Source organism: Phocoena phocoena, chromosome 18, assembly GCF_963924675.1.
Source record: "Phocoena phocoena chromosome 18, mPhoPho1.1, whole genome shotgun sequence".
NCBI lineage: Eukaryota > Metazoa > Chordata > Mammalia > Artiodactyla > Phocoenidae > Phocoena > Phocoena phocoena.
Window position 1 is genome coordinate 79937616 of NC_089236.1, and position 15866 is coordinate 79953481.

Genomic DNA, 15866 nt, shown 5'->3' on the forward strand with positions numbered 1-15866 from the left:
TTCAGTGTCACGACTTGTTCAGCTGATGGTGTTAGAAGGTGGCGGGGAAGGGAAACTGGACAGGAAGAAAGAACAAGGAAGACAAAATCTACAAAAAGCAAACAAATGTAAGAACAACAAAAAAAGTCACAAAAATCAAAGCCTATGACAGGTAGTAACCAACACACCTGCACTGAAGGTGAACTGGAGGCACGTTTCCCCAGGGGGTGGGGTTGTAAGTGCTCAACGAAGCAGCAGGGCAGGAGGACGTCACCTCTCTCTGCAAAGGGCCCGTGTGGCCAGAGCGCGGGCAGCAGTGGAGAAAAGAGAAGAACCAGGCAGAGCCTAGAAGCAAATCAGGAACTGGGGAGTGAGTGAGAGGCACTTCAGGAAGGTTCTGGAAGCAGCGAGGCTGCGATTTCCTTCCCTGGGCAGCTTGGGGCCTTTCTGAACCTTCCGGGAAGAGGCCGCCCAGTCCCCCACGGCCTCCAGGACGAGGTGACAGCCGGGAGCCACCGAACCCTCTGAAGCCCCTTCAATCAAGATTGTGTCTAGCTTTACATCCTGTGCCTTGTGTGTTTTTCCAGCACGAGGGGTAACAGTACGCGTGTTCACATCCCCCTCCTTCCTACCCCCCAGCCCGGATTCTCCACGGGCCCCGAGGCCGAGAGACGCGTTAGCATCAGCGTCCCTGCAGAAACGCCCTCTCGTCTCCCGTGGGGCGGCCGCCGTGGGACTCCCACCCTCGGCCCGCGGCGGAGAGCCGCATGTCCGGTCCCAGCCCCTCTTTTCATCCGGCAGCCCCAGGCGGGACCCAGAGGCCCCTCAACGAGGTGACCAGCCGCACCCACCGCCCGCCTTCCGCTTCCGCCGGCCGGAGACCGGGCGGGGGGTCGGAGGCGAGACCCGCGTCACGTGGCGTCGCGGTCACGTGTCAGGCCCAGATAACGTGTGAGGCCGGAGCAGGGCGCACGCCTGAGCTCTCTCACTCTCGCGAGATGAACGGTGATCACGTGACGGGGCGGGGCGGGGCGCGGCGGGGCATCACGTGACAAGGCGCCGCCGGTCGCGGGGTTTGTTTCCTGCAGCGGGCGCAGCACCGGGACCAGCTACCATCACGCCGGCCGGGTCAGACCCCGGCCCGCCCGCCCCGGCCCAACCGCCCACGACCCCGCCCGGCTCCCGCTCGCGCCCATGGCGGCCCCCGGCGGCTCCCGGCGATGGCCGCTGCTCCTGCTGCTGTTCGGTGAGAGGCCGGGCTGGGGGCTGAGGGCTGAGGGGCTGCGGGGTGAGGGGTCGGGCAGGTGTGCGGCCCTGCGCGGGCCCAGAGGGATGTGGGGCGGCGTGAGGGGCGGGGGGCTGCTCGGGGGCCGGGAGCTGCGGGGCTGGGGTCGGGCCGGGCCCGGGGACTCCAGGCGAGTCGTCCCGCACCGGCCGAGGCGGCTGCGGGGGGAGGGGTCGGTCCAGGTGCCCAGAAGTGGACGACGGAGGGAGGGCCCGGCGCGGCCCTCGGGTCCCAGACCTCGGGTTGTGGGGTCAGTCGGCAGTGACTTGGTGGTTTCTGAGCGGCGTGGTTCGCGCCCTTATTTGGGGGCACGGGTGGCCCCGGAGGGCTGCGTGCGGCTGCAGCCGGAGACGCGGGACCGCATGGGACTCGGTTTGCGCCCGACGCGGATGTCCGCGCAGGAGAATAGGGCGGGCGGCGACCCCGGCCTTGAGAGTTCGTCCTTCGGGCTTTTAACCTTCGCCCCCAGCAGCATGGCACAGAGCGCTGACGCGTGTGTTTATGTCGTTGTGAATTTTAATTACGTTATAATGACTTAAAGTTGCCCTTGAGAGTTTCGGGGAGCCCACAGTGGACAGAAGGAGAGGGGGGGCTAGGCCTGGCCTCCCAGGGGTCGTCTCCATTTCTAGTGAGTCGTCAGGAGCGCTGCCTCTTGTGTGTGTGTGTGTGTGTGTGTGTGCGCGCGCGTGTGTGCGCTGGGCCCACGGAACTCGGGAGCTGCCCGTGGGCGCCGGTGTTTTATCCATTGAGGAATTTTGCTGTCATTTATCTGTCCTAAGGAGACAGGAATTGTGCTGACTTAAACAAGAATCACTGCGTGGTTTGATTTTTATGGCTACTGGGAGCTCTCTCTGCGGCACTTTCTCACCTGGTCCCCACTATACGGGAAGATTAAAGTGCCAGGAACTAAAAAGAGGTACCGGAGCTCACTGGTGGGCGCTCCCTTGAGTTCAGCAGACACAGAAGCAGTCTCCCAAGTACCTGCCGAGAATTCTCGAAATATCTACGCTGAAGTTCTTTTATTGTGACAGAATGAATTTTGGTTTCAGGATTTTGTTTTGCCTGTTGCATAAAATGAGTTCTTAGAGCTGCAGGACCCGCGCGGGGGTGGGTGCTCTTATCCCAGCCGCAGACCCGTTGCTCTCCCCCGCAGGTGTCATGAGTTTTGAGAGGGCCTGCTGGGACAAGCCTTGTCGTGTCAGGGCGGCTCATTGTTCTTTATTAGAAGAGCTCGCGTGCATTAGAACTGTCCCATTTTGTTTCATGTTTTAAAAACTCACCTGAATGAAGAGAAGAATCCATACTTCTCTACATTGATAGCTTGGAGTATGCATGCAATTAGCTTTTTCTCTTTTTTTTATGGCCATGCCACGAGGCTTGCAGGATCTTAGTTCCCGGATCAGGGATTGAACCTGGGCCCCCAGCAGTGAAAGTGCGGAGTCCTAACCACTGGACCGCCAGGGAGTTCCCATAATTAGCTTTTTAGTGTACATTCCATCATATCTTTTAAGTTTTATGTTCAGTTAAAAATCCAACTTTTAAAAAGTTCTGTTAAGAGCCTGTATTTAGGTCTGTTTAAAATAATGTCTATTTTAATGCACAGTTTCACCGAAGAGCATCTTTTCTAAAAATATTTCAAACTTCTGAGTCACAAATTCATCCTGCTTTGATAATTAGAAAGTAAAATTTCCGTTGTGTTTTAATACTTGGTAGAAAGCATAGACAAGTGTGAACTGAAACTTCTTGATACATATGATTAAGTATGTTGCATAACGGAGCTCTTGACTGTTGATGTCACCGGGATGACCTCCTTCCCCTTTCCCAATGAAGAACTGTTGCTTAGGAAGTTTGAAAAAACGTTGTATACTGATTAATGTTACCCTCGCTTGTGGGAGTTTGCCAGTTGCCCAGGTTGGCGACCTAATTTTTCACTAGATTTGAGGTCAAATGTTTTGGGTCCATAATTTTGAATTTATATTGTTAGATCCATCCCAGGCTGTATTAGTCCTTTCTCCTCTCTGCGTCCGGAAGACTTGACTATGTGCATGTACAGCACACGCTTCTACTGGAGCATTGGTTCTGCTGTGTTGTGATTGTTTTCACACCTGTGTCTTCCTTATGTTACAGCCTACCTCGTACCTCACATACAGTAAGTGCTCAGCACATACAGGAAGAGATGTCCAGTGGTCCCTAACTGAATATGCACATTCGCTGTTCAGAAACGTACATTCTGCTCTCTAGAGTCTGTGACTCCGTGTCTGGGATGGAGCCTTGGTCTTTCTTTATTTCCTTTACATTTTCACAGGTGATTATGTATCACTGCTTAAGAAGAATAAAAGTCCTGGGTTCAAGAAAATCGAGCCAAGAGAAATTAGAAAGTGATTTCTCTTAAACAGTTGAGCAAAGAATGTATTGACTTGTTCCTCTAGATGGCAGTTTCTTTCACATGGAAGTGAGTGTGTCATAATTTGAAGCATATTCACTTGCTTACCAAGTGCTGGAGAGAAAGTGTGGTTCAGGTGTGGACCTCACTGTGCCACCGGCCCATGGCAAGCTCGGCGGGCACGTGCTGTGAGTCAGCAGACCCAGTTCCAGATCTGGCTCTGCACCATCACTAGCTGTGTGACCTCGAGCACAGTAGTTAACTTTGTGCTTTGGACTCCACATCTGTGAAAGGAAATCGTCATAGTGTCCGCCTATTAAAGTTGTCACCATAGTTTATAGTTACCTGCAAGGTGTGCTACAGGTGCTAGTTAAATGAAGCGCTTATTTGACGGTTTGTGTCAGGTACCAAGGATTCAACAATAGATGAGGGCCGTGTGGCACTGAACGCGTCGATAGTAACAGCTAACACTGAAAGCAGGCTGATGCCTTGTACCCAGCGCTCCCCTTGCTTTGGCTCCCTTGGTGTTCATTTCCGTCTCACAGGTGCCTAAACCGAGGGACGTGGTGCTTCCTCTGGGCCCGGGGTCACAGTCAGTCAGTGATGGAGTCTGTCGGAGACTGAGATCTCTCATCTCAGGCAGGCGTGCTCCCACAGCTGCACCTGTTTTAGAGACTGGAGTGTCTCCAGGTGGGAGTGTTTTGAAGGAATAAGCCACTTGTTCCTCTGCGGGACCCCTGGAGAGAGGTTGGCGTGAGTCTGGCGCCCGTGCCGAAGGGGAGCAGCTCCCGGTGGTGCGGGTTCTGGCTTTCGGGAGGGACACCTCTCAGATTACTGCACACATCCTAGCTGATTTGAGATGGAGGTTGTCTTTTATAGAGTTAAACACTAATTTCTGACTCTTAGCATGCGTGTTTCTCTTACCGTTTTTTGCTGTAATGCTCTTGTAGACGTTTTTCTCGTTATGTGTTTCTCTTACAGTGTTTTGCTGTAACGCTCTTGTAGACGTTTTTCTCGTGACCAAAACTGGCTCTGGTTTCTTGTTTTAATAGTGGAAAATTTGGGGGCCTCTAGTGCTGCCGATGCTGTTTGTTTTGTGTTTCTGGGGTTTTTTTGGCCACGCCTTTCGGCATGTGGGATCTTGGTTCCCCGACTAGGGATTGAACCCGTGCCCCCTGCAGTGGAAGCGCAGAGTCCTAACCACTGGACTGCCAGATAAATCCTTGATGCTTACTTTAAGTTTGTTTTAGTAATACTAGTTTGTTGTCCTTTGAAAGCTCAGACCTTCAGCATGTTTACTAAATGAAAAAATTGACTGAAAAGTTATTTATGAAGTGTTTTCTAGTTAAGTGCTTTGAGTCAGTAGAACGTTTTTTGGTGACTTAGGGACCTATTTTATAGGAGGGTGGCTTGGTAGGAGCTGGCCTGTGCGGGCCCTTGTGGGAGGTGGCCACCTGCCCTGCTGTGCTGTGGCACGTGTGACAGCCTGTGGCTCCAGCGCCCGGGCCGTTGAGGGCAGCTCAGGCCTGGGGGCGCCCATGTGCACCGTGAGCTGGTTGGTGTCCGGTGTTTCTCTGGCCTCAGCGCCCAGGCTTTTGCTTCTGCTGCTGAACCTGCGTTTGCCTGGCTGGCATCTCTATAGCTCTTGTGTACTTACTCTGTCGCTCTCGGAGACATGTCTTTAAAAACCTTCACTGTAGGGCTTCCCTGGTGGCGCAGTGGTTAAGAATCCCCCTGCCAGTGCAGGGGACACAGGTTCGAGCCCTGGTCTGGGAAGATCCCACGTGCCGCGGAGCAACTAAGCCCGTGCACCACAACTACTGAGCCCATGAGCCACAACTACTGAAACCCGCACGCCTAGAGCCTGTGCTCCGCAACAAGAGAAGCCACCGTGATGAGAAGCCCGTGCACCACAACCAAGAGTAGCCCCCGCTCGCCACAACTAGAGAAAGCCTGTGCGCAGCAACGAAGACCCAACGCAGCCAAAAAAATAAAAATTAATTAATAAAGAAAAAAAAACTTCACTGTGTCAAAAATGAGTTGTGGGATTTTCTCTAGGTTTTTAAAAGGAACGTTCATTCATTGGAAATGACTTTAGTGGAATCTTGCCGCAGTATTCGGGGGGTGGGCGGAGGTTAAAATTTGCGAAGCACAACAGACAACATTTTTCTTGTCTGCCCTAGTTTGCTTCATTTGTAGCAGTTTTTCTTTATGAACACAGATTTTGGTATTTCCTTTACCTGAGGCTTACAGGAGGGTATGCAGGGTTTCTGTCTATACTGTTCGCTTTAGGCTTAAGTAGTAGTTGCTCTGAAGGTTTTATTTGGTGACGGTCCCAAGGGTGAAGTGAACTGGGTTCACTGGACTTCAGAATGAAAGCTAGTTGGCTGTCCTGGGAGCATGCTGCCTGGGTCACATGTACCCTTAGAGCCGTCATAGCCAGACGTGCCGCTGCTTGATGAAGGGCGTGCAGGGATCTTAGCTGCAGAAACAACGAGGTGTGTTCCTGGGAGTGTGGCAGTGCCCGGTGCCGGTTGGTGGCTGCTTGGCTTCAGGATGGTCAGGACACCTGCCGTCCGTGAAAGAACCCTGTGCTAAGGTGTGTGGCTGACTCAGATCGGAGCGCATGTGCTGCTAAGCTGCTTGCTCGGGGCTTTGGGGTGTGGCCCTGGCCCTGAGAACTAGCTCAGTGGTGGCCACTCCAGGTTGGAGGACCTGTGACAGCTGCCTTCCGCCCCTTCCCTCAGGCACTTGGCGGCTATACCTACAGAGGCGTAGTGGTGTCCTAAGGTCACACAGCCAAGTCCAGGTCCAGTGGAATTACTGTATTTTGAGGACCTTCTGGATACGGGCAAAGAGCTCTGATCTTCGGGTCTGCGGCTTTTCTTGCCACGTCGCCAGTCCACGAGAGGCAAGAGCAGAGCCGACTCGTATTAAGTAGCGATTTGGGTCCATGGGGTTTCTGTAGAAGGTCAGCATTTAGTTTATGTGGAGTCCTGCCCTCAGGACTCCACCCCGCGTCCCCGAGATCCTCTGAGGAACAAGCGTGGGCAGCCTGGGTCCGGGGTGGCTCAGAAGTTGGCCTGTGACTTCCCGGCACGTATTTTGAAGAAAAGCATTGAAGAGCTAATGATGGGTTGGCAAACTGATGGGATGGGTTTAGAGAGAACGTTTTCAGACCAGTCTCCAGGAGGGACAGAAGCCCAGCTGAGCCCCACCTGCGGGACCTGTGTGTCTAGTTCTTCAGCGATTTAAGTAGCTTTCCTAGTAACAACCGTATTGCCGCAGCTGTAGACAACCAAAATTTTCTAAAAGGGGTTTGGTCATTTCTGTCTTTCCTGGAGTTAGCAGGCCTCGTGCATGGTGCGTCAGCTGTGTTTGTGGTGAAAGATGGCAACGGGACAGCTTGTATCATGGCCGACTTCTCTGCTGCCTTCCTGATCAGCTATGACACCCAGAACGGTTCTAAGGTAGGAAACACCAGGGCCCTTCATGCCTTGCTTGTGTGTGTGATCATTTAACCTGCCTTGACAGTCTTACACGTGTGTGTGTTTCTTGTATGTTATACGTGCTGTGTCTCACAGGCTGTTAGTACCCGTAATAGTCTATGCATTGTATATGCTGAGGATGCAGTCATATTATACGAACCGTTTCATGCTCACTCTTTTATTGGGAGCATTTTTCCAGTTTTCTTCCTGATTATCTTTTGTAATCACAACGTAGTACTTCATTATGCTAATCACGCTAATTTACTAACCCATCCCCTGTAACTAAGTTTCCTTATATTCTTTTTGTGCCCGGTGTACAGCTCTGTGAATATAGCTTTTTTGATCTGTTGAATCTGCTATAGGTAAACTGTTACGCTCCAAGAATCGTGTGTAAACAGGTGCTCGAGGTGCAGTGCCACTCTACTCGTTTGATTAGAATGTCCCTTTTGGTTTTGTTAAAACAGCTTTGCGCCTCTGCAGGATGAGAAAGGCTTTTTGCATTTACCAGATCCCTAACAAATAAGCAGCATTTCTTTGTTAAGTCTTCCTCCGTGAATTACCTGTTAGTGGACTTCTCACTTTCTCTTTCCATTTAATATTTGTTCTTGTAAACATACTCTTATATTTTGTTTTCAGTGCTTTGTTGAAGCAGTGTTTTTCCTTACCCATCTCCACATCCAAGGCACCGTATCTGTTTTCCGGCACTTGGAGGGCAGCGGGGACCCAGGGCCGCTGGGAGGACGAGTGGCTTCTTCAGAGCTTCTGGACATTATGGCTGCCTGGCCTCCTCAGTTCATTGGCCCTGTCTTGATATAAATGTGGTCTCTATCGGAACAGGAGAAAGCAGGGAAAACTTCATTCCACAGAAATGTCTCCAGTTGTAAAGACTTGTCCAAGCACCTTTTATTTATTTTTAAATTTAAAAAAAAATTTTTTTTTTAATGTGGACCATTTTTAAAGTCTTTATTGAATTTGTTACAGTATTGCTTCTGTTTTGGTTTCTTGGCCACAAGGCATGTGGGATCTTAGCTTCCCAACCAGGGATTGAACCCGCACTCCCTGCATTGGAAGGCGAAGTCTTTAACCACTGGACCACCAGGGAAGTCCCCTAGGCACCTTTTATTCTAATTTCTACTTCACTTCTTTTTGTTTGGATTTTTTAAAACATTGTTTCATTATATACTAATCGCGTACACAAATGGGAACATCCGTTTGTAATGTGCCTTCCCACTTCACAGTGTGTCTTTGTCACAGGCATGGTCTGTTCATCAGGACAGTGCTAGGACAGCTTCCCACGGGTCCTTCACCCAGTCCGGTTCATCGAGATGAGCTTTGGTGGTTTTGTAGTTGTTTGTTTTGCTTATAATAGTTAATTCAGACAATTCTGCAGTAAACTCCCTCTTCTCTTTGTTTAGAGAGACATATTCTTTAAATACACTTTTCTATGGCAAACATGAGGTAATGGCTTTTTTCAGATAAAAATATCAGCTCATCCTGAAGCCCAGCGTGAATTATTTCACTTTACTGAGATAACTGTAGTTTTACTTCTCTTGTAAATGAAAATCATATTAATGAAGAACAGTTTTAAATTAGTGAGTAATTAGGTCACCCTTGCCTTGCACTTGAGTTACTTTCTGGTCTATTACTTGATATGTAATACTGACTTTCATGTTTTTCGTTTTTATTGAAAATGAATGCATTAATAGTGACATCTGAGATGGAGCTGGGGTCGAGGCATGTGTCAGATCTTTGGTGTTTCTGAACCCCTTTAGTAACCTGCACCCTAATTGTGTTCCACTGTCATCATGTTTGTTCCAGAACGTGACCTTTGAGCTGCCGGCCAGTGCAGAAGTATTAAATAGCAGCTCTTGTGGCAAAGGAAATGCTTCTGACTCCAGTCTCGTGATCGCTTTTGGAAGAGGCCATACGCTGACCCTCAGTTTCACAAGAAATGCAACACGTTACAGTGTCCAGCTGATGCGTTTTGTTTATAACTTGTCAGATACAGGGATTTTCCCCAATTCGAGCTCCAAGGGTAAGAACCAATATGGACCAATTATGGGGTGGAAAAAACTGGGTCGGGGGAGTATCTAAAATTGCTTCTAAGCACTTCCAGGAGTTAAAGATCGATTTTTTTTTTTTCGTGTAGAAACCAAGACTGTGGAATCCGTAACCGACATCAAGGCAGACATAAATAAAAAGTACAGGTGTGTGAGCGGCAAGCAGATCAGCCTGCACAACGTGACCCTCACGCTCCGTGACGCCACCATTCAGGCCTACCTCTCCAACGGCAACTTCAGCAGGGAGGGTGAGGACCACCCCGGCCCAGCCCCCGTGGGTGCCCGGGGAGACCTGCGCGTCCTCGGAGAGCTGCCCCTGCCCCTCGGTCTTCAGAGAAGGTTACCTCTTTCGGTGAGGGTGGATTAAAACAGGCTAAAGGGGCAAAGCAGTTCAAACCCTCTCTCTTCCCTTGTTACAGAGCTAATGGGGTCAGGGTTGTAGGCTCTCCTTCAGCTCAAGCCGCTGTCTCTACACAGAGACCTCACCTAACCTCAGTCCAGCTTGGGCAGGCCGGGGGCAGGGGTGGGAGCGACCAGGGGGGCCTTTCAGGGGTGCACCCACCAGACCCAGTGGTCTCAGGTGAGGTAGTCGACCGCTTGTTTCCTCACCTGCGAAGTGAGGATGCTCACCTGTCTGCGGAGGGTGTGAGGACTCGCAGGAAGCTCCTGCCGAGTGCTTCTCTGGGTGCCGGCCGGAGTCTGTGGTAGAGGGTGTCGTTTCCTGACTGCGGTTCTCCACATCCTGCCTGGCAGCTCACTGTCATTTCCTTAGGGGGAGGGAGGTGTTCCCACTGTCGTTCTCTGTGTTTAAGCCTTGCCCCGTGGCCTTCCCTGGTGGCTCGGAAGCAGCTGGGGTGCCTGCTGACCCCACCGCCCTCCATGCGGCCAGCTGCAGCCCTGGGCTGGCAAGGGCCTCTGGGCTCTGTACAGCCAACAACTAAAAATGGTGTTTTTGCTGATAGATTAACGTTAAAAAATAACGTTTCACAATACATGAAAATGATATAAAATGAAGTTTTACTGATCATAAGCAACATTTTATTGGGACACAGCCGTGACCACTCGCTCACCCATTCCTGTGGCTGCTCTCTCACTCTCACATGGCAGAGCCAGGTTGGGACAGGCGCTACAGCCCCCGTGTCCGGCAGGATCGGATGCTAGCCCCGGGCCCGCCACAGTATTGACGTGCATTCATCTTTCCGTCTTCCATGTTTGATGTGTGGATTCTTGTCAGCTCTTCTGAGAGAGTTAGAAGTTCAAAACAGAAATTGCTTTTCAGTGAAGTTTATCACACGTCTCACCTCCTGCCCAGTTTGGCCTTACTAACGTTTTCATTCCTTGGGAACCTTGAGTCTCACTCCCAGTCTAGCTCAGGTGCAGGCCGTGCTAGAACGTCTCTTTCCACTTGAAACTTCGTCAGTGCAATGTGCAGGTTTATCTGAGTATCTGCAGCTGCCGGGAGGCCAGCAGGGGCCTTCGGGGTACACGAGCTTCTGAGAGCTGTGAGAAGGGCACTCACTGGGAAGTGCGCAGCCCCGCCCCTCCCCCTCCTCCCCTGCCACCACCCCTGGGCTCCCCGCCTCCCAGAGGCCTCCCCGGGGGAGCACGCAGGTCCCCAAGTGATCCTCTCAGGTTGTGAGCCCTCTGTGGGAGGGACTTTGGTATCTGCCGTAGGTGTCAGGCTGGTTAACACAGGTAGAAGGGAGAGGGCTGTCACCCACACACATTCTAAACTCCTGAGGTTTTCTGACTGGCGGTTAGTAAGAGCTTCGTGGAGACAGCAGGTCACACGTTACAATGGCTCAGTGGTCGGGTAGACAAGGACTTGGAGACTGGCCTGTTCTCTTCGTTTGTCTTAACGTGGTTTGTGCATTTAGTCATTTGTGTCCTGTGACAATTGATAAGTAACTGATAAAACTGCTTTTAAAAGCACCGGTGTCCCAGCGTCTACCTGCAGCTTAGCTCCAGGAGGAAGGCAGCAGTACCAGCCAGGGCCCCTGGGGCCAGGCATCTCGGGGGTGCTCACCCAGCTGAGCCCACCTCCCAGAGCTTGGGTTTTGTTTCCCTTTTTTGCCCTCTTTCTTCTCTTGAATAATGCACTTTCCTCTACAAGTTGTGTGAAGGCCGGCGGGGCAAGGTGACCCTCAGGGTGGGCTGAGTTACCCGTGTCCCGGTCCTCTGGGGTGGACGTGGAGTCCGCAGCTGGAAAGGAGTGCAAGCTGGACTTGAGCTTCTGCTGGTGGACGGGTTCCAGCCGCTTCCCGAGCGGCTCCCACCCTGGGGGTTTGGGCGGGCTTCCGTGGCTTGGCCTAGGAGACCCGTGGGAAGGGTCGGAGTTGGATGGAGATCGTGTATGACCATTAGTGCTAAGCTTGCCCACTGTCCACGGAAACAAAGTGGTAAAAGGAAGAGCCTTGGGCTTCCCTGGTGGCGCAGTGGTTGAGAGTCCGCCTGCCGATGCAGGGGACATGTGTTCGTGCCCCGGTCCGGGAGGATCCCACATGCCACGGAGCGGCTGGGCCCATGAGCCATGGCCGCTGAGCCTGCGGATCCAGAGCCTGTGCTCCGCAACAGGAGAGGCCACAACAGTGAGAGGCCCGCGTACCACACACAAAAAAAACAAAAAAGAAGAGCCTGGGTTGGGGGTGCCGGATGCCCTGGGGTTCGGGACATTCGCTAACCTTCAGAGAAGGCGTGTCTGGCCCGTCAGCCCCTGTGGAACACGTACAGTTACTTTTCAGCTTTTGCCTCAGTCAGCTTTGATTTTGAATATAAATTTTTGTCGTAAGCAGTCATGGTGGGTCAGATTCTGAGGGACGGGGTCGTATGCACACCTTCAGTGTGTCCTCCGGGGGCGCCCTGTGCCCTCCCCTGTCGGGGAGGGGCCGCCCGCATCTCCTGATTGTGTCTCTTGCCACTGGGCTCCCACTCGCCCCCTCGCTGGGCCCTCCGCCCGCCCTGGGTGAGCGCCCACAGCAGTTGGCTGACCCCGGGCACGGAGACTTGGCTCCATCCTTGACCAGTAGGGCCGTCTGGTGCCCGTCCTTCCCGGGGCCGCTGTCATTCTCCTGGGGGCACCACGCCGATGGTCCGGGCTGGCGATGGTGTGTGTGTCCGGTGTCCGTCCCCGCGGAGGCCAGGCACTTGGGGCCGCTCTGCTGCTGTCTCTGGGACCGTTTCCAGCCCAGCGCCTGGCACAGGAGCTCGGAGAACGTATATGTGAATTGTTGCCGTTGCAAGTGGCCTGGGTCCCCAAAGCACGGGAGGGAGTTGAGGTTTTGTTCTGACCTCACGGGGGGAAGGTTTGTCCTGCAAGGGAGGGTGTCCTTGCAGACGAGGGGCCAGGTCGAGCGTCGCCGAGGTGACCTGCTCCCGTCCAGGGTTCCAGAGCAGCGTTAGTTAACCCGCGTCTGCCTGGAGGCCTGGAGGTTGTGTTCTGTGGGGCGGGGGCCCTTGAGAACGTCAGCTGGCGCCCAGGGTGGGCTCGGGGTCCAGGGTTCCGGGAGGTCCTGAGGCGGCGGCACGACTCACCCCACCGTCCCCACAGAGACGCACTGCGAGCAAGACGGGCCCTCGCCGCCCACCCCGACGGCGCCACCCCGGCCCTCGCCCACTCCGGCGCCCGAGAGCCCCTCGGTGTCCAAGTACAACGTGAGTGGCACCAACGGGACCTGCCTGCTGGCCAGCATGGGACTGCAGCTGAACATCACCTACAGGACAAGGGGCAACACGGTAGGCCGGCCGGAGCCCTCCTCCCCGCCCTAAGCCTTGTGGACCGGGCGTCCCGGGGTGGGTCGCGGGTGCTGCGTGTCCTGAGCGGCTCAGCTGGACCCCCGTCCCACCTGGGCCACTGTATGTGCAACGGCAGGGTTGAGTCTCCCGACCCAGGCTGTCGTGCGGCCCCAAAGCCTCGAATGTGTTGCCACCACAGGACGGGTGTGCTGGCCTGGGAGGTGGTGGGATTTTCTTGGACGCTTTACTGCTCGGACACTTGGGCTGTCTTTCTGCTCTTCCCTTGAGATGACGTTTCTCCCTGAGGGCGAGAGTCTGGGGATGGAGACGGGACGCCTGCTGCTGCAGGGACGTGAAAGCAGCCGGCAGTACCAGGAGGACCGTCTGGCATCCGCACTCTGCCCGTGGGAACTTGTCATGTTTCCTTCTGGGTTTGGTTCACGTGAACGTGGCTTTGAAGCCGCTGCTTCGGGGCTGCCTGTGTCCCCTCAGGAGCGCAGGCCCGGGGGGAGGGGAAGCCGACCTCTTGGCTCTTCTAACTAGACGGTGACCAGAGAGTTCAACATCGACCCCAACAAGACCACCTTCGGGGGGAGCTGCACAGCCCAGCTGGTGACCCTGGCGCTCCGCAGCGGGAACCTGCTCCTGGTGCTGCAGTTTGCGATGGTGAGGGCCCCCCGGCCTGCCTCCTGGACCCTTGGCCCCACCCGCGTCTGTCAGCAGACGCCTTGCGCTTATCCCACAGACGGGGCAGGGGCGACCCGGGGCCTCAGGTGCTGTCCTCCGCCCGTCCTGGGGGCGGCGTCTCTGCACCCTCTGCTCTTCATGCCTGCCTGGGAAGGGCCGCGTGTGCGGTTAGCAAAGGAGTGAGGGAAGAGCCCCTGGTGGGTGTTCGTGGTACACTCTGCAGGTGAGCTGCTGGGTTTCTCCTGATGAAGTTCAACTTCCCTAGGAAGTTAGATGTTGACTTTTCTGGAACGTAGCTCCTTCAGTCCGCATCTTATCAGAGTCTTGATTCTGTAACAAGGTCTGTAAGGAGCTGATCAGGATTCTTGTTCCCGAGACGACAGGCTGCCTTTTATGGGCTGGGCGCTCTGCAGTTTCCTTCTGAAGCTACGGGCGCGGGAGGCCACCTTTATCACCAGCCCCCCCACCTCCCCAGGCCTGACGGTGACTGATTGTCGTCTTCTCCCTAGAATGCAAGTTCCAGCCGGGTTTTCCTGCAGGAAGTCCAGCTTAATATGACTCTGCCCGATGCCAGAGGTAAGACCGCACCCGCCCCCCGACCAGCATGCCTGTGCGGGTGCCCCAAGGCACTCACCCCTGCTGCCTTTGCAGAGCCCACCTTCTGGGCCACCAACAACTCGCTGAGGGCGCTGCAGGCCGCCGCCGGGAACTCCTACAAGTGCAACGCCGAGGAGCGCGTGCAGGTCACCGAGGCGTTCTTCCTCAACATATTCAGAGTGTGGGTCCAGGCGTTCCACGTGGACGGGGACAGGTTTGGGCCTGGTGAGTAGGCGAGGGCGTGGTAGCTGACGGCTGGGGGACCCCTTTCAAGTCTGAGATGTTAGCGCCAGTTCTGCTGCCTGCGCCACCTGGCCTCTGCGCGCTCCAGCCCGCCTGCGGGTGTGCTCACGCCGCCCTTTGAGCAGAGGGCTGGTGAGAGCCTTCCGCGCGGGAGCGTGTGGGCAGCTGGGCCGTGTGTCTCCACAGTGGAGGAGTGCCAGCGGGACGCACGCAGCATGCTGGTCCCCGTGGCCGTGGGCGGTGCCCTGGCAGCGCTGGTCCTCGTCGTCCTCATCGCCTACCTCATCGGCCGGAAGAGGAGCCACGCCGGCTACCAGACCATCTAGCCGGCCGGCCACCCGCGCCCGCCACGGGCCAGCAGCAGCTGCGCAGCCTCGGGCCCTTCCCTGGGCTCAGGTTGCTGCCAAGGGGGCACCCTTCCTTGCAAACTGGTTTTCAAATCTGCTTCGTCCAGTGTGAAGCTCATCCGGCCACATTTACTATGCACAAAAGAGTAACTATGGAAATGACGGTGTTAATTTTGCTAACTGGGTTAAATATTTTGCTGACTGGTTAAACGTTAATATTTACCAAAGTAGGACTCTAAGGGGGGTGGGGGGTAAGAGAGTTTTCTAAAGGGGCACTGGCTCCGCTGTCATTTGGCTTTTTAAGAGTCTGGTGTTTGGTGTCTTCACTCTTTACTCAGACGTAAGCCTTACAAAGGGAGAGTCTCTGGTCTTAATGCTTTGAGGAAGGCTGGTGGCTGTGAGCCTGACACGAAGAAATGAGTAGGAACGAGGATCGCAGGGCAGGCGTAAGAAGGAGCATCAGGGCTCGCGGGCGCCGGGTCCCGGGCTTCCCACGCGCTGCCACGCAGAGCTGGCATTTCTTAGCGCTGCCACTCAGAGCTGGCACTTCTTAAGACAGAAAAGTGGGCGTTTACTTTCTTGTGGAGTGATTTTCCGTCTTCTGTTGGAGGTTTGGGGTGTTCCTTTGTCTGCACTGTGTACAATAAGCGTTTCACTCTGATTCATCGCTTGCAGCTCGGTGGGCTGTGTGCTGAGGACCGTACCCTCCTGGGACGCGTTGCCGTAACGATGCTAATAAAATGTCTGTTTGTTTGTCTGTCTGGGCCTCATGCTTTCGTCAGCTCCCGGCGAGAGGTCACGATGGGCGTGCGGTGGGCAGGGTGTGCCTGGGGGGCTGCCGTGTGGCTGGTCCTCTGGGTGGCAACTTGAGGAAAGGCCAGTCTTCGGTGGCTCAGGGGACAGATCACCCCATGGAAGATAGGCCCTTACCTGTTCCCCCGGGTCAGCGGCTGCCGAGGGGGAGCTGGGGCCCCAGTTAGAAGAGACCCACGCCCTCGGAGGACCCACAGGCCTTGCTGAGGCCGAGCGCAGCCTGCCTGCGGGTGGCCTCGTGCGGCCTGTACT

The 15866-nt window shown here is 54.5% G+C and overlaps 1 protein-coding gene across 1 annotated transcript; it reads left to right on the forward strand.

Annotated features, from left to right (window-relative positions):
• Positions 1–1173: 1173 nt before the first annotated feature.
• Positions 1174–14780, forward strand: LAMP1 (lysosomal associated membrane protein 1). Its single transcript, XM_065896171.1, has 10 exons — positions 1174–1220; positions 5239–5264; positions 6996–7117; positions 8954–9170; positions 9285–9443; positions 12743–12927; positions 13471–13593; positions 14124–14190; positions 14266–14436; positions 14641–14780. The coding sequence occupies exons 1-10, from the start codon at positions 1174–1176 to the stop codon at positions 14778–14780; spliced, it is 1257 nt and encodes a 418-aa protein (XP_065752243.1).
• The last annotated feature ends 1086 nt before the right edge of the window (positions 14781–15866 follow it).